This window comes from Cololabis saira, chromosome 13 (genome assembly GCF_033807715.1).
Source record: "Cololabis saira isolate AMF1-May2022 chromosome 13, fColSai1.1, whole genome shotgun sequence".
Classification (NCBI taxonomy): Eukaryota; Metazoa; Chordata; class Actinopteri; order Beloniformes; family Belonidae; genus Cololabis; species Cololabis saira.
In genome coordinates, this window is record NC_084599.1 from 9,629,625 (window position 1) to 9,649,753 (window position 20,129).

General features: G+C 41.7%; 3 protein-coding genes across 4 annotated transcripts in view; 2 read left to right on the forward strand and 1 right to left on the reverse strand.

Annotated features, from left to right (window-relative positions):
* Positions 1-2,794, forward strand: part of zgc:172121 (uncharacterized protein LOC337599 homolog) — a 5,330-nt gene extending 2,536 nt beyond the window's left edge. The window contains exons 5-8 of the mRNA XM_061737608.1: positions 747-908; positions 1,010-1,215; positions 2,318-2,394; positions 2,477-2,794. Of these exons, the coding sequence (XP_061593592.1) occupies positions 747-908; positions 1,010-1,215; positions 2,318-2,394; positions 2,477-2,571 (540 nt within the window). The 3' untranslated portion in view covers positions 2,572-2,794. The remainder of the gene's footprint in view (positions 1-746; positions 909-1,009; positions 1,216-2,317; positions 2,395-2,476) is intronic.
* Positions 2,739-12,219, reverse strand: LOC133458076 (basic immunoglobulin-like variable motif-containing protein). 2 transcript variants are annotated; one of them, XM_061737606.1, is made up of 10 exons: positions 12,106-12,219; positions 11,436-11,907; positions 10,144-10,273; positions 8,957-9,052; positions 7,297-7,401; positions 7,116-7,210; positions 6,901-7,033; positions 5,808-5,891; positions 5,631-5,727; positions 2,739-4,718 (listed from the first exon to the last, which is right to left on the reverse strand). In XM_061737606.1, the coding sequence occupies exons 2-10, from the start codon at positions 11,881-11,883 to the stop codon at positions 4,422-4,424; spliced, it is 1,485 nt and encodes a 494-aa protein (XP_061593590.1). In that variant the 5' UTR covers positions 11,884-11,907; positions 12,106-12,219; the 3' UTR covers positions 2,739-4,421. The 2 variants fall into 2 exon arrangements, with proteins under 2 accessions (XP_061593590.1, XP_061593591.1); XM_061737607.1 differs by having other exon boundaries at positions 11,436-12,049; positions 12,161-12,205.
* A 114-nt stretch (positions 12,220-12,333) lies between these two features.
* Positions 12,334-19,728, forward strand: si:ch211-201h21.5 (uncharacterized protein LOC555526 homolog). Its single transcript, XM_061737015.1, has 6 exons — positions 12,334-12,592; positions 14,436-14,639; positions 16,541-16,723; positions 16,791-16,902; positions 18,225-18,361; positions 18,442-19,728. Exons 2-6 carry the CDS (start codon positions 14,457-14,459, stop codon positions 18,805-18,807), a joined length of 981 nt encoding a protein of 326 aa, XP_061592999.1. The 5' UTR covers positions 12,334-12,592; positions 14,436-14,456; the 3' UTR covers positions 18,808-19,728.
* Positions 19,729-20,129: the final 401 nt, after the last annotated feature.

Consider the following 20,129-nt stretch of genomic DNA (forward strand, 5'->3'; position numbering starts at 1 on the left):
ACAGGACAACATGGCGTATCGCACAGCTAACAGTCATAGTTGTTACAATACTGGAACTATGTGAATACAGTAGTTGGAGGTTTTCATGCTGAAATGCTGTGTTTGTTTATCTGAAAATATGTGGCAGGGAATTAAGGTCAAGCATCTCCTCAGCAACATGCTCAGCGAGGCGTGAAGGGTCTGAGATTTAGCTCGTAGCTACTTTTTCGGATTTTTCTGACCAATTGAGGTAAGTTTACTCAAACATCCACTTCTGGGAATATTGACTGTCCTGACTGCTTTCCATTTGTGAATAATCTTTCTTACTGTAGGATGTTGAACTTCTCTAAGATCATTGCTTATGTTTTTATCTCTTGGCATTGTGTTCATAGTACCCACCTTCGGCTAACAAAATGCAACATCTGCTTTTGTAGATGTCTGCCCACTTACTGATGATCAGTTCACCAAGAATCAGTGGTTAGCAGCACCTGTCTGCACTTCCCATGACAGCAGTTTGGGGATACTTAGGATTGCTCCCCTTTTTGTCTCTTTTTGACGGCATTATTGTATTTGCCTAATATTAAAAGTCACATGATCAGAGGATTTTTATTATGTTTAAAAAAAGTGAAAAAGGAGGGTATACTTACTTTTGCACATGACCATAAGCTGCTTATGATCAGGAGATATTATTTTTGCATGCTGAGAAAATCTTTTACCGTAGAATCTATTGATGATTTGACAGATTTGGGTATGTTTTATCTCTTTAGGACCTTAAAGCGTGGCATCGACCTCAGGTTGAGTCCTTATTAGCAGCAGGAGCCGATCTGATCGCTTTTGAGACGATCCCAAGTATCAAAGAGGCTGAGGCCGTGGTGGAGCTGCTGAATGAGTTCCCCAACGCCAACGCCTGGCTGTCCTTCTCCTGCAAGGTAAACTCTGCTGGAAGATGTATAACCACTGTAGGTTCACGCTTCCTTTCTGTGGAGTCACAAATCAACCTTGCTGTGTTTTCCCCTGAAAACACAATCAGGATGAGAAGCATATCTCAGACGGTAGGAGGTTCACGGACGCCGTGGAGGTTGCCAACAGATCCGAGCAGATCCTTGCTGTGGGAGTCAACTGCTGTTCCCCGGCTCTGGTGGAGCCGCTGTTGGAGTCTGCCAGGCCCCAGCTCAGTCCAGACAAGGGCTGGGTTGTGTACCCCAACAGCGGAGAGGACTGGGACCCAGAGGACGGGTGAGGTTGTTGCTATGACGAGAACACTGACAGTCATCAAACAAACACTGTGGGTCAAAATCCCCGTCTGTTACCCTGGAGTTGAGCTCCATGTTGAACCTGATTGAAGTGATGCAACGAGCACCGGTTTAACTTAATCTGCATTTAAATGACGCTACATGAAGACATTAACCCCGTCCGAGTCGGTAAAGTCTACATGAATCAAACGTTTTATGAAAAAATATCAAAAAAAGGAAATGTATTCAGTGCATTAAAGTTGAGATTTTTGTTGAGTGAAGATTTTAAATTGAAATCATTCTCTGAGGTCTCAGTGATAGTCTGAGTCTTGTTTTGATCAAAATATATATATATATATATATATATATATATATATATATATATATATATATATATATATATATATATATACATACATACATACACACATACACACAGGACTGTCTCAGAAAATTTGAATATTGTGATAAAGTTCTTTATTTTCTGTAATGCAATAAAAAAATTAAAAAAATAAAGTCATACATTCTGGATTAATTACAAATCAACTGAAATATTGCAAGCCTTTTATTATTTTAATATTGCTGATTATGGCTTACAGTTTAAGATTAAGATTCCCAGAATATTCAAATTTTTTGAGATAGGATATTTGAGTTTTCTTAAACTGTAAGCCATGATCAGCAATATTAAAATAATAAAAGGCTTGCAATATTTCAGTTGATTTGTAATGAATCCAGAATGTATGACATTTTTGTTTTTGTAATTGCATTACAGAAAATCACAATATTCTAATTCTCTGAGACAGTCCTGTATAGATATATTAGTACAAAAGTGCCCCTTTTTCAGCTCTGCTGGATTAAGATTATACATTGAACATCTTTACACCCACCCCTCCCTTCTGCAGGATGTCTCTCCTTTAAAATATTGTTACAGCAATTTAGATGGGATTAGATTAAAATGGGGAGACGATCCCCTCTGATCTGTGTTGGTGATGTCACAGCATTTCCCAATATCAGACATATTTACAGACTTCAGTGGCCCCAACAAAGGTAACTTTGGTACAGATGAGCTACTTTTCCTTCACCCATGTTTTCTTTTTCATATCAAGGTGGAAAGCAAGGCAAGCCCCACAGTGGAAACCTGAGCTATGTCAGACGTGGGAGAAGCAGGGTGCTGCTTTGATCGGTAAGGTCAGCAACCGTCTCTTCTATACATTTAAAAAACTTTTTTTTTTCTCCACTCAGAGCAGCATCTCTTTGTCTGCCAGGTGGATGCTGCTGCATTTGTCCCGCTCAGATTGCAGAGTTAAGACAACGATTAAAAGGAGCTTGTGCATCGTCCCCCCCTGCAGGACGGTCTTAAAGTGACACTATGTGCTAGACTGCTGGACACAGGATTGGGTGGATTCATGACTTAAACCATATGGAAGAAACGCTGTTTCCTCATTCAGACTGGTTGAAATGAAAACTAGAGCCTGGACTGAAAAATTATGTCCACTGCTATAAAGAAATATAACAATTTAAGATGTTTGTAAAAATGTATTTTATTAAATAAATAAATAAATAAGTAAATGCTTAAACAACGACACCAAACCCACTTTAGAAGGTCTGTACAGTCACAGTTGGAACAAAGACAAACGATTCTACAAAGATGCAAAGAAAGAAGCTTATGTCGGTAAAATCAACACGGAATCTTAATTTCTCCGGTTCACACTGTCAAAGTGTAAAAGGTGTCATGTATGTACAGTCCCGTCACTTAAAAACAACTAGGATCGTCTATACAACTGGAACCGGAGGAGTCACAAAGCACAACAGAGAGTCGGCTGCTTTCACAACACTTCAACTGGACGGCATTTCCACAAAACAAACCACCGAACAAAAGGAGGAACCGCCACAACTGGAGGCGTGAATGTACAGGCGGTGTGCGTCTCTAGGCAGCAGCAGCTGCACATCATGTGCTTTGGAATACTGCAGGGAGTTTAAGGTGACGTGATAAACTCAGGAGTTTGTTTGTGCACGCAAGTAATGGACGAGGAGAATTAAAATCATGTCGTCTGGCTTTAACATGTAAGAGCAGCTTAACTTCCTCTCTTGGTACACAAACTGCAGCGATGGATGAAATAAATCCTTAGGATGGGTTTATTCAACTATTTGATTGTTTTTAAACTTGTTTAAGTACTTAGCAGCTGTTGCATGAGCTGACGGCGTCAGTGTGCGTACCTGTTTATTCACCTGCAGACTTCTCTTAAAGGGATGAGCTTGTAAATACAGAAAACTTGTTGTTTTCATTCTGACCCTTTTCAACAAACTCAATGTAAGTTCTTCACATGCAAAAGTCCAAACATACCAATCTCCCCAAAGCGGAGATATTTCTCCTGCAGAAGTCTCCTCTCACTGAGCTGCAGCGGATAAAAATCGAGCCTTTAATTTTATTGCACTCACTACGTCTGCGAGTTTGACCCTAAAAAAATCGGCCATTATGTGTCTAATTTCTGCATTAATTAACACTGCAGCTGCCTACGTTTGCAGAGAGAGATTATAAAAGCAACCTGCTGCAGCCTCACCTTAAAATTGTACACACAACGCTCTCATACAGTTACACAGAACCAACGCTGCTGGGAGGCGTTGTTCCATTAAATGGTTGTTCCCAGAGAATGATGGAAAAAAAACATTTAGACTGGCCCTGATCCCCCGTCAGTGTAAAAGCTTTCATCTGCCCGTGAAAGGGGAGACAATAAATCTGACAACACTAGTTAATGCACTCGAAGCGATGGTGAAAAATTCATTTGTGAAGGCATCTTTGTGGGTGGAAATCCTTCCCAGCACGACTAGCGTGGATGCCGACGAGGACTGATCTGTATCTCAGCACCTGCACTCAATCTGCCCGTAGGGATCTGAGATTAGAGCAAACCAAAGGAACATGGTTTCCATTACGAGACCCGTGTTTCTGGAGAGCATGAGACAAGTACAATGTTTCAGATATGATGACGCCCAGCAGCAGGAGAAACTAGGAGACACCGACCGGCTGGCTTAAAAGCAGGGAAGTCACTGGCGCTGATGATGTTCCATCTTCCCCTTACTATCAGTACATTTTTCTCTCTCTCTACACTATCCTGCAGCTGCAGTTGAAGAAGTATTTACCAAAATAGGATTTTTTTTGCCTACTGAAATGCATCACTTCTGCACTGAGAGTGTGCTATGAAGGTCTCCCGCTCATTCTGTGATGTCGTCCTCGCGGTCGCTGTCGGGGGAGCCCCTCTGCCGGTACTCCGGGGTGTTGGACAGGCGTCTCCAGTTGCTGTCTTTCTGACTCCCCAGACTGTGAGAGCGCCCCAGGTGGCCGAGCTGCTTGGACGACGTTCTCTCCTCGGCGTCTTCGCTCCCGTGTGCCCGCTCCGAGCCGGAGTGGTGGCAGTCGTGGCGTAGGTTCTCCAGATTCAGCGCCCAGGGGCCGAGCTTCTGCCAGTACACCCTCTGGAAAGCCATGATGCAGTGCAGGTTGCCGCCCACCTGAGAGCAACGGAAAAAAGGACGTTCTGTAAAGCTCTGCTATCTCTGCTATCTCTGTGAACGTTAGCACTCAAAACAGGGATATTCCGGCCGGCAAGCGAAACTAACATGGTTTACATATCACATTTTGGTAATTATTAAAAGTTTAAGATGCTTGGTAGCCTTTTCAGTTGGTTAATGATTCAGTGGACAGTGTTTTACATGCTAATCTCTGCTAGAGATGTTTTTTACTACTTCGGATTTTTTGCCAGTGTTGCACAGTGTTAATGTTTGTCACACTATTTGTTATTAATCTCCGTTTATAGAGGACTTGTTTACATCATTAGGCTTCTAGGATTGGCCTGAAACTTTTTTCATTTGAATCTCTAAATGAGGACTTTGCATTTCAGATGAACTTCTAAGCCTCTTATAATTTCATGCGATTGTTTTGTTTTGCTGATATAATGCACAGATGTGTCATAAATAAAGGAGCTTATGGTTAATATTTTGGTTGCTAATTTATAACGCCAAACTGGCTACTATGGACTGAAATGCTTGTACTCAATGCTTAATATAATATTAAAATAAGGAAATATTGGTGGAAAGTGGTGCTTTGTCATTATGTTTGTACAATGCATGGTTTCAAAATGAACTTGCATTTAAAATAATATTTCTTTATCTGAGTATTATATTTAACATTCACAATGACTAAATCTGGAGACAATTAATACATAATTCATATGTAAACTAGACAGATATATTCTCCTGCTCAATCCTGTGCACAAATGTATTATATATACATAAATCTTCGTCTTTGAGTGCAAAATATATTTTGAAAAACGCCCAAATTTTCCACCTGCGCACTTTGTGCGGCCCCCTGAATAATCTAATTGAATATCCCTGACTTAAAACAACAAGCACGAGGATGGGAACCTTCTTGGTTTTGCGGCGTTGAATCCCCCTCTCGGTGTGGCGAATATCCAGGTATTCTGGGTTTTGCGTGTTCAGGTCAGTCACAATGTCCATCCACCTGAGCAGAGAGGTTCCCGTTAAACTATCCGACATCGGTGGCTGATGAAACGCAGGGAACAAAAATGAACGGCGACCTACTTTTTACAGTGAATAGCTGGATGCTTTCTGCTGGGTTCACCAATCATGATCCAGTACTCTGTTTCATTGGTGGGGAGAGCGACCCTTCACCCAGAGAGAGAATTCATATTAAAGTCCACAGTGAGTTGTTTAATCCAGATAAAACTTTTTTTTTTAAAGTGACGGCAAAAATATGTCTCCCTTCTTCTTTTATATTTCATTAATAACTGAATATCTGAGGTTTTAAACTCAATTAATAGAACAAAACAACATGCCAATATAATTTCAGACGAAGGAACTGTGACGAGCATCTTTACATTCATCTTTTTCAAATAACAAAAGGAGTTAAACCTGCAAGCAGTGATGAACGGGCCCTTGCACGTGCAAATTTCACCCATAAAGATCAAGGACTCAAAACTAATTCCTATGACACCACCCACGACTCTCTATGTAAAACCATTCAAAAGTTATGGCAGAAAATAGGAACTATCAAATATGGACCAATCAGATTAAGGGGGGGCGCCCTTTTTGGGGTCTAGCGGCGCCACGGTAACGCGTTTGACTGAGAAAAGTAATGCGCGTCGTCGTAGGATGGAGACGCACATTTTGATGTATAACACACCTGGGTGCACGTCACGGTTCGGGCCGTATTAACGGCCGAAAAAATGGAATAAATTGCGCCAAAATTACATGATTAATTCAAAATGGCCGACTTCCTGTTCGGTTTCGGCCATGGCTCCAAGAGACTTTTCTTTAAGTTGCGACATGATACAGGTGTGTAGTGATTTACGTGCATGTACGTCAAACCGTATTGTGGGGCTTGAGGCACAAAAGTTTTCTAGGGGGCGCTGGTGAGCCATTAGGCCACGCCCACGCCCATTAATGCAAACCATTAAATATCAAATTTTTTCACCAGGCCTGGCTTGGTGCAAAATTTGGTGACTTTTGGGGCACTTTTAGGGGGGCAAAACGGCCCTCCTTTCGTCAGAAGGAAGGAAAATTCCTACAGATACAAAAGGCCTTCACACTGTAAGTGCTCTGGCCCTGATAAAAGGATAAAAGGATACCCAGCAGAATGGAAAGAGCACCTCATGTCTGCAGTGATGTGACCTACCTGTAAGCCTTGGCCGGTTTGAGCGGCGTGGCCTCGAAGCCCACGGGGCAGAAGTAGTGGTTCTGACAGTGGTATATGTACGCCATGGACTCGTCCTTCAGCCCCTGTGTAAGCTTCAGCAGAGCTCCTTCAGCTAAAGAGCAGAAGCAGCTGTAACTTCTGCCGCGTGTCTTTATTCTCAACGTGCGGCTGAGCTTGCTAGCTCGGAGGCTCACCCGTTTCCCCGGCCGTCTTGTTCTTCCCGTGGGGTTTGTACAGAATGTAGGAGCATCCTCGCACTCGGAAATGGTCGTTGATTTGCCTGAACCATCTGTGAGAGAACATGCACCCGGTTAAACACTGCGGTAACACTCCTTACTGGTATGGTGAAGGGGACTTGTGACAGAGTCTGCGTACCGCATCAGCGTAGTGTTCCCGGTGAAGGGCCCGAACTTGATTTCCTCAAAAGGCGGCTGAAACCCTAAAACATGCAGAGCTTCCTCCTGAGAGATGGGTGGAAGACTAGCAACGCAGAGACATAAACGTTAGGAAATGACTGGGCCAGTTTCACAAATTAACTCCAGATGATCTCTGGAGAATAATGTCAAGTTATTCTTGGGAACGTTCATTTAAAAAAAAGAGACGTGTTCAGAGAAGGAAGTACTCCGTCTAGAAGGCTGGGACACTCGGTCGCAGGGAAATGGTTTGACGATTACTGGCCTCTATAAGATATATAGCTTTTTGGGGTTTTCCTATTTCCTTCAGCTTGTTAGCAATATTTCTAAGTAAACAAAACGAATGGAAAGGCACAAACTGTGACTGAGGAGGGCGCTGCTACCAAACACCTCGTTACCATTCAAGTCAACCTAACGGCCCACCAGGGGCGGACATGGCAGCCCTTCAGAGGAGAAAAAAGCGTTAAAATGTCTCCACTACGAGCAAACTGTGTTCAGTCATGTGTAGTTGGCTGGAAGAGCAAACATCTGCACATGTTCCCAGATGAGAAACAGGATTTATGATTGTTTTCAAAAGAGCAATGTCTCCCACAACAATAATAAAACCCCTGATTTTAAAAAATGGATTGTACTCCAGCAGGTTGGAGTGATATCAAATGCCTAGGACTCATTTAAAAGGCGACTGTGTGTAGTTTATACAACCTCTTTTATCACCTTTTAAGATGTTGAGTAATAAAACAATTATCACTGTGCACAGCCGTGCGAGTGGCTCTCCCACATACAGTTCCTTTGGGTGAAGACTGGAAGAGGTAAACGTTACGGCGCTCGTGTAAAAGCAGCCCCAGTGTCTCGTGAGCGTCATTTCTACCTGACTTGTGACCAGAGGTGTCTTCAGTATTCACATTCATTACTCAGGTAGAAGTATAGACACTAGAGTTTAAAAATACTCCTGTAGAAGTTGAAGTATCAACTCAAGTTTTTTACTCAAATAAAAGTATAAAACTAAGTATCAAAACTACTTAAAGTATAAAAGTAAAAGTAATGTAAGGGGGGAAAAAGCCATTAAGGACAAAAGCCATTGAAAATGAATGCATCTTAGTATAATGCAAATATATTAAAGAAGCATATATGTGTACTATTGAGCATTAACATGTGTTTCAGAGAGCAGCAGATATGATGACTAGTTGCCTATAAGTATTGTAATGGTGCAAAAAGTCAAACTTCAGAGGCATGTTATCATTTATCCTAACCTTTATTGGAATGTACATCCAAGTTTAGTTGCAGGAATCTGAGGGAACGGATGTAAGAACAAAACTGGACAAGAACATCTGAAACAACCACAACCAAATTCACTCTATCCGGATGGAGCAGTTTAACTGGATAGTTTTTTTTTAAAGGCCGAAAATGAAATAGAGTAACAAGGCTGTTTTTAAAATGTAAGGAGTAAAAAGTACAGATAATTGCGTGAAAATGTAAGGAGTAAAAGTAAAAAGTTTTCTGGAAAATAATTACTCCAGTGAAGTATAGATAACCAAAATTTCTACTTAAGTAAGGTAACGAAGTATTTGTACTTCGTTACTTGACACCTCTGCTTGTGACGGAGGAGTAGACGTGCTGCTCACCTGCCTGCACCCAGAGAGCTGTACAAGAAGTTCCAGCAAGACACCAGGGAGGAGATTCCACAGGACATCTTGTACTGCGGCCGACTGATGCAGTACCTGGAGGAAAAGTTACTCATAAACTATTTCAGGACACAGTTCTGAAGACTTAAATGACTACGACAGGAAGAAAAAAATCCTATTTCTATGAAACATCTTTAATAAAACTTCATATTGCATTTATTACAGCTCTGGACGGCACAGATCTTAGTGACATGTATTCATCAGTGTGTCAAACAAATCTAAGAGTTTGTGTTCTGTTTACTCTGCAGAAGGTCTCTGTTCTCCCTGTCATGAGGTTTGATTCAGTAAGACTCAGAAGAGTGCACCTTTTGAAAAAAACACCTTTGAATATATCAGGATACCCGATTTACTAAGCCAATGCTTTTCCTCCCCTTCACTTTGTACTTTGCATCTTTGAAGAGTCAAAAGCTCCAGTCTTTGATCAGTCTGTTGCATTTCTAACAGGTGTGTCGGCTGTGGCTCAACTTTGCATTCGTGACCTAAGTTGTAACGGTGCAGAGAAATAGGAAGTCACAGAAAAGTGTTTCCTAAACAAAATCATTTTAAAATTTTAAAATATGAATTATATCCAAGATCGGTTGATCCATCTTAGCAGAAATAAACCCTGATATTCATCCTGTCTTTACAATATTTACACATTCGATGATCCTTTCAAACAATCAAACTTGTCATCTTGTCTTAAAAGTTTAAATTGCATGTTGTATCTACTTGGTATCAGGTTGCCTGTGTATCCAACCAACAGATAATCCTAATAATAACGTAGCTAGAATTGTCAAGTCCAAACCAGAGTGAAAGGCTGTTATAGGACTTTAAGACATCGGTGCATGAACAAGTGCCAGAAAATTCAAAATAAATTGAAATAATGTTAGAAAAGAAGAAGTTATTCCTGCTAAAGGTTGATCTACAAGCTATTTGATCATGAGATCACTTAGAATTGGCCTAATTTTTGTTAAATAAACAGACAAATGATTGAATTCACTTCAATTCAAAACACTTTATTAATCCCTGAAGAGAATGAAAAAAAGTTATTCATCTGGGATCGTATCAGTCTAATATTAAGACCAACTGCGATTACATGTTTTTATTACATTTCTACACAAATAAAAGAGTGGTACTGATAACATTACCATCTCCTGAGGTCGAGCACTTTCCTCTGTTTGATATCCTCCAGGGAACCAGGAGCGGGGACATCCTGCAGGTTCCTCCTGGGTCTGTCTGTGGACCTCATCTTCTTCACGCCGCCCTTCTTCCCGTTGCCTGCAACACAGCGTTGTTCAGTGGAGGCTGCAGCAGAATTAATACTGCTGCACGAGTAATGATCAGATAAAGTCTTTGGCTGCGTCCGAAATTGCATACTTCCACCCTAATGAGTACGGAAAAACAGTATTTGAGATTTTTTAGTGCGTCCGAAACATTAGTACGTACACAATAGTATGCGCGATCCATACTCATTCCGTAGAAATGTATTAGTATGGATTGATGGACATTAGCTAAGCAGAAACTTCCCACAATGCAATGCAGTGGCGTTTGGTTGCTAAGTGATACGTATATGTCATAAGTATAATATTAAGTATAATAATATTATTATATAATATTAATATTATAATATTCGTATATAATAATATTATATAATGTCATCTTGTTTCGGCCAGAATAAACAGGAAATAGAGGAGCGGTGCTGCTACTGCTGTTACCATGGTAACAGCTGCTACTGCTGCTGTGACACGTCACTTCCTCCCAACGGCAGGAAGTGACGTGTGGCTCTTAATAGTATGTCCGAATTAATGCACACTACTGATATTTACTCAATATTAAGTATAGTAGAATTTAAGTATACTTTTTAGTATATACTGTTTAGTATGGCATTTCGGATGCACCGAACGTCTTTGGCTGCGTCTGAAATTGCATACTTCCACCCTAATGAGTATGAAAAAACAGTATTTGAGATTTTTTAGTGCGTCCAAAACATTAGTACGTACTCATTCCGGAGAAATGTATTAGTGTGGATTGATGGACACTAGCCGAGCAGAAACTTCCCACAATGCAATGCAGCGGTGTTTGGTTGCTACGTGATACATATGTGTCATAAGTATAATATTTGTGTATAATAATATTATATAATGCCATCTTGTTTGGGCCAGGATAAAGGGGAAAGAGCGGAGCGGTGCTGCTACTGCTGCTGTGACAGGAGTCGTTACCATGGTAACAGGAGTTGTTACCATGGTAACAACTCCCCCTACCAACTGCTGGAAGGGCCGTGTGGCTCTGAATAGTACGTCCAAATCAATACATACTACTGACATTTACTCAAAAGTGTGCCGAACCCAAGTATACTTTTTGAGTATATACTGTTTGGTATGGCATTTCGGACGCACCGCATGTTTAATTAGACTAGCATCCTTAGAGGATGAGGGCTTACTGGTTCTGATTCTCCGGGTGAACACGGCTTTAAAGTCGGCAGTATCGATCTCCCAGGCCAGGATGGGCTCGGTGCTGCCGGAGGTCAGCTCCTCCATGTCACAGTCGGCCCCCGGGTCGGGGCCGGGGCCCCTGGCCGGCGAGGGCCCGGCCCCGGTGCTCCGGGCCGGGCTGTGCAGGCAGGGAGCCTGGTTGAGCAGCGCGTAGTCGGAGCAGACGGTGTAGAACTTCTCCCGGGAGTGCTGCACCGGGCAGCCCTGGCCCTGAACCTGGCCCTGCTGGCCCTGCAGCTGCAGCTCGGCGCTGGAAGCCCGTCTCCCCCGCCCAGCCTCCCGGGCCAGGGAGCCCGCCTCCCCATCGGGGAGCCCCTGCAGCCCCTGCAGCCCCGCCGACTCCGCCGGGGCGGGGGGGCTCGGTCCCGATGCCGGACCCTCGGACGTGTTGGGCATCGAACCAGCGCTCTGACGGACCACCTGGGAGGACCGTGGGGGGTGAAAGCACAGGCTGGTTAGAGTCCTACCAGCAGCAGCGTGGAGGAGATGGAGCCGAACCCCGAGGACCCGCTGGTGCTGCTACAACCGCAGGTGTTTGTTATGGTGGAACTTACAGCAGCACCTAACAACAAACAAGCCTTACGATAAGTTGCACAGGACGAAAACAGCTATATTTACCTCCGACAAACCGCCTAGAAATGTGCGGATATTTAACGTTGATTAAATGTCATACATTACGTGTGAAAAATACAGTTTTTGAGATGCAGAGAGCTACATCCGTGCTGCTCTACGGCCGGGTACGTCACATGGCCACGCCCCTACGCCACGGTGTCACGCCCCCTACGTTGCGTGGCCACGCCTCTTCCGTAACGTAACCACGCCCTTTACGCCACGTGGCCACGCCCCTTCCGTAACGTGCCGTCGTCTTCCAGACGGGGGACACCAAACTTGAACACCATTAAATCCATATACAGGGAAGGAAAACACACACACAGAGAACGAATTTGTTGACAAAAACATGTTTAGACGTTATAATATGTACGGGGTTGTGGAAAGTGTTTCCTATTACTTTCTGTTTTAAAGACTACGGACCCTGAACCGATCCTGCAGTCTGAACCGATCCCAGCAGCACCTGACACTGATCTTTGAACTTTACAAACGGAAGGTAAGACGGGCAGATCTGCAATAACACCTGTAAAACGAGACGTTATTTTTTCTTCCTAACTTAAACTCTTGAAAGAGTGTTTATATTTACCGTTTAACAAGGAAATGACGCCGTCACAGCGTTGAGAGTCTGAGCTGGTTCAACCTCATGTAGTTCACCCCAGTGGCGTCAATTCAGTCAAAGCCAAACGAGTCACAGAACTTAACTACAGTATCAACCAACATGCCCAGCAAATACTCATCACAGAAGTCTGCTATGTAGCTTATCTGTGTGGTCAAGAAAATTGGAACTTTTTCAAATCCAGTCAGTACTGGGGATGAGGGAGGATGAGGGGGGATGGCATCCCCCCTGAAATAAAAACGGTCCAAATCATCCCCCCCTGAAATAAAAACGGTCCAAATCATCCCCCCTGTAAAACTGCCATCCCCCCTTTCCATCCCTTATGTCATTTCATCAATGAATGTGGTTTTACTGCTATTTCAACATTTAGAGTCATCACCAGAAAAATAACTTATTTGACAATTTTCACCTGTTTCAAGTAAAGTTTCACTTGAAATAAGTAGGAAACCCTTCCTCAGCCTAAACTCAAGAATTGAATCAGTTAAAAATGGTGATGATCATATCCGGGGAAGAATGGGAAGATATTTGTAAACTACAGTGGAAAACAACAAATTCACACAGCTGGCGTGAATTTGGTTGGAAAAACCTCATGCTCAGAAGAGACACCTGGGAAGTGGAATAAGTTGTTGGAGGATGTGTGGTTCAGCCATTATCATTTATTTTGGGACTGTCCAAAACTTCTGTCTTATTGGCATGACATTCATGATTGTCTGGAACACATATTTCAAATTACTGTACAATTTGATGTCTGCATAATGTATTTTGGTACCATGGCATTGCATACTCAAGCGAAAGCAGATAAATATCTAATGAAGATGTTATTGATTGGAGCGAAGAAGGCCATAACAAGGAAGAGGTTACAACCCAATGCACCGACAATGGAAGACTGGCAAAAAACTGTTCAAGAAATTTATACTATGGAGAAATTGACATTTGCTCTAAGGCTACAATCAGAGACATTTGAGAGATGGTGCTACAAATGGACAGGATACATAGGAGCACGGAGACCTGAACTGCTATAAGTACCTTTGTGCATGACTTGAAGTACCAGATTTCTGACTTTCAGATATTGGAAAGGAAGTGTGACATCCAGTGTTCCTATTTTCATGTTATATTTTGCATATTACAAAATGGAAGGGAGAGTAACAGAGGGAAATAAGTAAGTCAAACTGTACATATCTGTTTGCCTTGCTGTGAAAGTATGGTTGTGTTGAAGCTATTCTGTATGTTTCTCTCAGAAAAATAAAATGATAAAAAAGAAATAAGTAGGAAAATCAGCCAGTGGGACAAGATTTATCTTCTAATTGCAAGCAAAAAAATCTTGTTCCACTGGCAGAAGTGAAAATCTACTTGAAAAAGGTGAAAATTGTTGTTTTTTCCAGTGATGAGTCTTGTTTTAAGTGTAATGAGATTTTTTTACTAAAAGGAGACATTTTAACTAGAAATAAGACAAATGTTAAGTTAAATGTTGTTAAGATTTTGAGTTTTTGCAGTGATCCATTTTACTTATCCTGTGAAGGACAGAGGCATATTGATAAGTTTTTATTGTTGTGTTTTGATGTATTTGATGTAAGCCCAGTGGATATTTAAAGCTTACAGAAGGCTGCCTTTAACTGCTGTTATGTAATTTTTACAACTCGAGTATTGGATGGAGTTTGTGAAACTGTGTAGAAGACAATATTCTTATTTTATTTGATCACACATTTCTTTCCTTCTTCTGCAGTGATTTTTCCAGAGAAAGGCCATGACGGAGAAGCTGGTGATCATTGACACAGACTGCGGCATCGATGATGCTCAGGCGTTAATGATGGCCCTGGCTGCGCCCAACGTGCAGATCCTGGGCCTCACCTGCGTCCACGGGAACACGTCGGTGGAGAACGTTTGTCAGAACGTTCTGAGGGTGCTCTCTGTCTGTGAGCGGGAAGGCGTACGTTCTTGTTCAGTTTACATTCACTTCACTTCACCTGTTCATGATAAATGTCACTTCAAGGCATTTTACCCAGAAGACAATCAAGGACGGTCAATTTTCCCAATTTTTCCGTGCGAGGAAGGCTGTTCTAGAAACGTGTTTTAGGGCTGGGCGATATGGACCCAAAGTCATATCTCGATATTTTCTAGCTAAATGGCGATACTCGATATATATCGATGTTTTTTCTGTGCCATAATTGGGGTTTCCCCCAAAGCATTATAGCATAGCATCTCTGTTAGCTTCATTTTTTCTGAGGCAAACCCTTAAAAAAAACAGTCAGTTTTAAGTCAAAGCCTCGTGCCAAATGTCACACAGGTACATTTATTAACAGAGGTCTGCACAATATCAAAATGTATAAAACAAATGAAATAAAAATAAACTGCCTGCATATATAGAATTAAAATGCTTCTTGAATAAAATAAAACAAATATCCCTTTCCTGCATAACAATTAAATTCAAATACACTGTGCAATTAATACAATGTAGACAGTAACAGGCAGACTTTTCCACTGAGGTTGACAGTTGTGCAAATAACAAAACATTTGTGCAAATCTCAAATAAAACATTCAAGTCAATTTGTCACAAAATAAGCCATATCAAAATTATATATATTTTTTTTTTATCGATATAAACGATATTGTCTCGTACCATATCGCGTTTGAAAATATATCGATATATATTAAAATCTCGATATATCGCCCAGCCCTATGTGATATAAAGGAGTTAGTAGAGTTACTGATTGACTAAATAGTCTGTTTATGAACTGTCAATGTCCAAAGGCATCACCTCCAGTCTTATATCTGAGTTAAGTTGCAGGAAATCAGCAGTCATCCAAGTCTGCAAAGCAATGAAGATTTATGCCACAATATGCAATGATGGTACAGAGGGTGTACAGAGTCAAAATGACCTAGAACTTTTTAAATAAAAGAGAGATTATTCAAGTTTTTTTTTTTTTTTTTTTTTTTAAACAGATTAATTATTTTGTAAGTGAACAGAGATGGACCCACAATCCCACAGTATCAGACGGCTACAAGCCACTGAACAAAAAGTCAAACACTGGAGTAAACGTTGTCCCTGACTTGTACAGTACTGCATCTGTAAAATGACACAGCGGCATTGTGGGTCACAGCATTTTTGAGAACTACCTGCATGACTAATACAATGATCCCTCTGTGGAAAAAAAATACCATTTAGACATGTAGATTGACTGTTTTACAGGAAATACAATTTTAATAGAGGGGGAAAAAAAGGAAAATGTTGCTGTTGCAAAAGCACCAACCTGTACCAAGTGACGCGACTAAGTTCTCCTCCTGCGTTGCTTCTTATAAACAAAGATTAATGACGCGTAAAAGCATCTGATCCCATTTCTGCACAAGCAGGAGTTTCTTCATCTCACAAACTGGACCTGGGAAACAAATCAAGACTGTTCACCTGAAACAAAACTGTCTGCATTCAGCGCTTCAGGCTTGTTTTTGTTATGAGTGGTTTATTAGATTAAACTCTTTCCTCAGGACGTGGTGAAAACCACCAGAACAAAAAGGACATGAAACCAACATTTTATGCTGAAATCCTTTATTGAAATTTGATGGCAAAAGGAGGTGACAGAGGTGTAACCAGTCCTAACCTCAAATGTAAGAGTTCTGTGATCACTTGAACAATTTATTCCCACAAAATCCTTTGATATCAGTTGAAAAGAGACCACTTTAATAATGGGAAATGTGACTGATCCAGAAGCTCTTTGGGCTGTTGAGAGGGAAAAAAAAAGACTTCATAACCAAGAGAGTCTTTCTTAAAGTACGCTCACACCTGGCAGTGTATCTACCGATAGTCCTCCCTGAAACCCGCACTTTCTCCTGCAGATTCCAGTGTTTCGAGGGGCGGCGGGTCCTCTGATCGGAGCCAGTAATCCAAGCAGTGACCACTTTGGAGGTGACGGACTGGGAGATGTGATAGAGGACAGAGATCCTCAGTGGGAGAAGAAGATCCAGCGAGAGCATGCAGCCAGTGCCATGATTAGACTGGTGTCTGAAAACCAGAAGCAGGTGAGATGCCTCTCCGGTGGCAGTGTGTGGCTGCTGTCATGTGTTCCCTAAATCTGGTTCCCCACAGGTCTCCCTGGTGGCCCTCGGCCCGCTCACTAATCTGGCTCTCGCCGTCAGACTGGACCCAGGTTTCCCCCAGAAGCTCCGAGACTTGTACATCATGGGTGGCAACATGGAAGGTAGAGCAACGCAGGCTTTCAGGTGTCCGTTTCACAAAGCAGGTTCAACAAACTGAGTCTAATCCTGAACTCTTAGTTGATCCACTCTGAGATCGGAAACCCTGTTTCGGTTCCAGAACAGCAGATTTGAGTTAATTTACTCAACTCTAAGTAGTTTCACCTGGAGTTAAGCGCGTGCGCCACAACTATCAAAAGCCAACATCAATGGAGCCCCGATTCGACGATTCACCATGGCAACCGGCCACAACAAAAGATCCACATACTTTTTCTTTTTTTTTTTTTTTTTTAACTTTATTTAACATTTCAATTTACAAAATCCCTTTGAGGAAACATTGCATCTGAAGATCCACATACTTCAAGCCACTGGAGTTAGAAGTGTTAATACGTGCGTATGACGAGTATGAGAGCATATTTCGGGAAAAAAAAACACATTGTAATGCCACACACCGTAATTAGGAATTAAAAGTTGCGTTCCGTATTGAACCAATACAGACACATATTATGCTCTTATTTATTTATGTAATAATATACAGGTGGAGGTCGGAAAATTTGAATATATTGCAAAACTTAATTCGTAGTAAATTCAACTTAAAGTGAAACAAATAATATTTCCCACTACATACAAAGTGAGATATTTCAAGCCTTAATTTGTTATAATTAGCCTATGGCTCACAGTTTATGAAAACCCCAAATAAAAAATCTGAAAACAAAAAATTTTAATATATTATGAAATCAATAAACAATTCAATCATCAAAATTATAACAAATAAAGGATTAACATATATTGCTTTGCCTGTAATGAGACTATGTACTGTAATGTACATGTATTACGCGGTCTGATAACCATATCCCGACGAATATTTAATTCTCTGCGCATTAATGCTGCACCTTCATCAATAGGGACTTCATCAAAAGGACATGCCATGTTCGTGACAATGGACTTCTAATATATATACTGACTCTGTTTTTAATGACAGACGGCAGAACTTCGCCAAAACTCTACTGACTGAATGAATGAGAAAATCAAATGTGCGTGCGGCTCTGAAAGAGGCGGAGACGCAGAGAAACTCGAGGTTCATTCATATAAACCTGGTCCCGACCAGGTTAGATTCAGAGCGTCTGTTACTACGGTAACTGACCAGGTTAGGTTCAGAGAGTCTGTTACTACGGTAACTGACAGAGAGCTTAAGTTACCTCTCTTTGTGAAACAGGCTAGAGTTACTCCTCTTTCTCTGGTTTGAGTTACCTCCCTTTGTGAAACGGACCCCTGGTGTTTACATCTGAGACAAGCAGGCTTGAAAACGTTACTTTTCCCATTGCAGGAAAAGGGAATGTGACACTTTGTTCAGAGTTTAACTTTGCAATGGATCCAGAGTCAGCGTACGTTGTTCTTGAAGAATACCTCTGCCCTACTTACATCGCATCATGGGAATACGCGTGCCGAAATCCTCTGACATGGGTGAGTTCTGCACTTTTGAAGAACTGCTTAACCCTTTTAAATCATTTGCATCCCACCTGAGACTCACTTCACTCGTGCAGGAGTTCTTTGAAGAGCTGATCAATCAAGACTTTGCAGCGGCACGCTTCATGAAGCTGATAACGTCCAAGTGTTGGGCCTACTCCAAAGAGGCTATGAAGACTAAGAGGGATGTCTACTTTGGACCTGGCTTTGTCTCGTACGATTCCTACGCGATGGCGGCCTGTATCGATAGCAGCGTGGTGACGGACAGCATCACGTGTCCCGTCCGTGTGGAGCTGCAGGGGGCCCTCGGTCGGGGCATGATGGTGCTCGATCGCATCAATGCACTAAAGAAGAACCACTGTGTAACCGTCATGACTACATGTGACCTGGTCAAGTTTGGTCGGCTACTGATGGAGTCTCTCAGGCAACCCTGCAAGAGGTAGACCATGGTGTCCCTACTGCATCAGTGACTGCATTTACATGCAGTAATAACCCTTTTTAAAACCCGAATATTGGCAATAACCCGGATTTGCACGGCCATGTAAACACCAATAACCCCTTTGAATAACCCGAATTTGGTCATATTGGGGTTTTTAAAAACCCCTGGGTTACTCCTTTTAAAACCTGAATATTCGGTCATGTAAACGCCTAAGGGGATATCCCGATCAAACGGAACAGGAATTAGTTTTCTGCACATGCTCTGTTCGCAAGGAATCCTGGTCTTTTGAGTCCAGGAAGTTCTTATAAACACGGAGAAACGCAAGACCACGCCACACTTTTGGAGTGAGGAGGAGACTAATCATTTTATAAATGTAATGAAGGATATGAAAATTTTGACATTTATAGACGGTAGAAAGTACCGGGATAGCGAGATTTACAAGAAGGTGAGCGAAAAGTTGCGCGAAGCAGCATTTGTTTTGAATTTGGATACAGGAAGAAGAAGCGGAAATGACGGGAATTGTGTCATGATGTTTTCCTCACGTCACTGGTTTGATCCAGATATCCTAATGATTAATTACCATGTAAACGGAATATTCCAAATGTCTCAGTAACCGGAATATTAGCAATAACCTGAATTTTGACTGCATGTAAACGTTGTCAGTGCTGAATTTCATGGGCAACGTACAGTTTAGGTCTTTTCTAGGGAGAGTATTGCTCATTTCAGCAAGACAGTTAACATCCATATTCTTTTACTGTTGTAGAAAGAGTCTGATTCTAAACCTGAAACATCTGATGCAACCGACAACAAATGTTTTTTGAAATCTTTTATTAAGCAAGAATGTGAAAACATGTATATTTTTCTTTAAAGACTATTTCTATCATTTTTCACAATTTTTTATGAAAATAAAAGGATTAAAGACATTTAGTAAAACCCAGGTCTGTATTTCTTTCACAACTTCTTACTTTATGTAAAATCTTTATGCCTTTATGAAACGGACCACGGTGGAGAAGATGCCAAGTGGTGTGTTTCAGCGTAGTCCAGAAGGGAGCAGCACAGACCTGGTAATGCCTCTGCAAGGCCTAATCAGCGCTTTTCATGCAGAGCTGCACCTATTCTTGCTTCCAACAGATAAAAGTGGAATCATAAACCTAACCGTACATCAGGGAGGGATTGTGGTTCCTCCCTATCAGGTCTGGCATGGGCTTGTAGCCTCACAGGAAGAGAAGAAACAGGAAGAGATATTTTCAACAGCCAGATTAAACTGTTTTAAATTCTGTTTTACAGCACTAGAAGTGTCCTCTGCATAAAGAGAAGCTCTCTAGT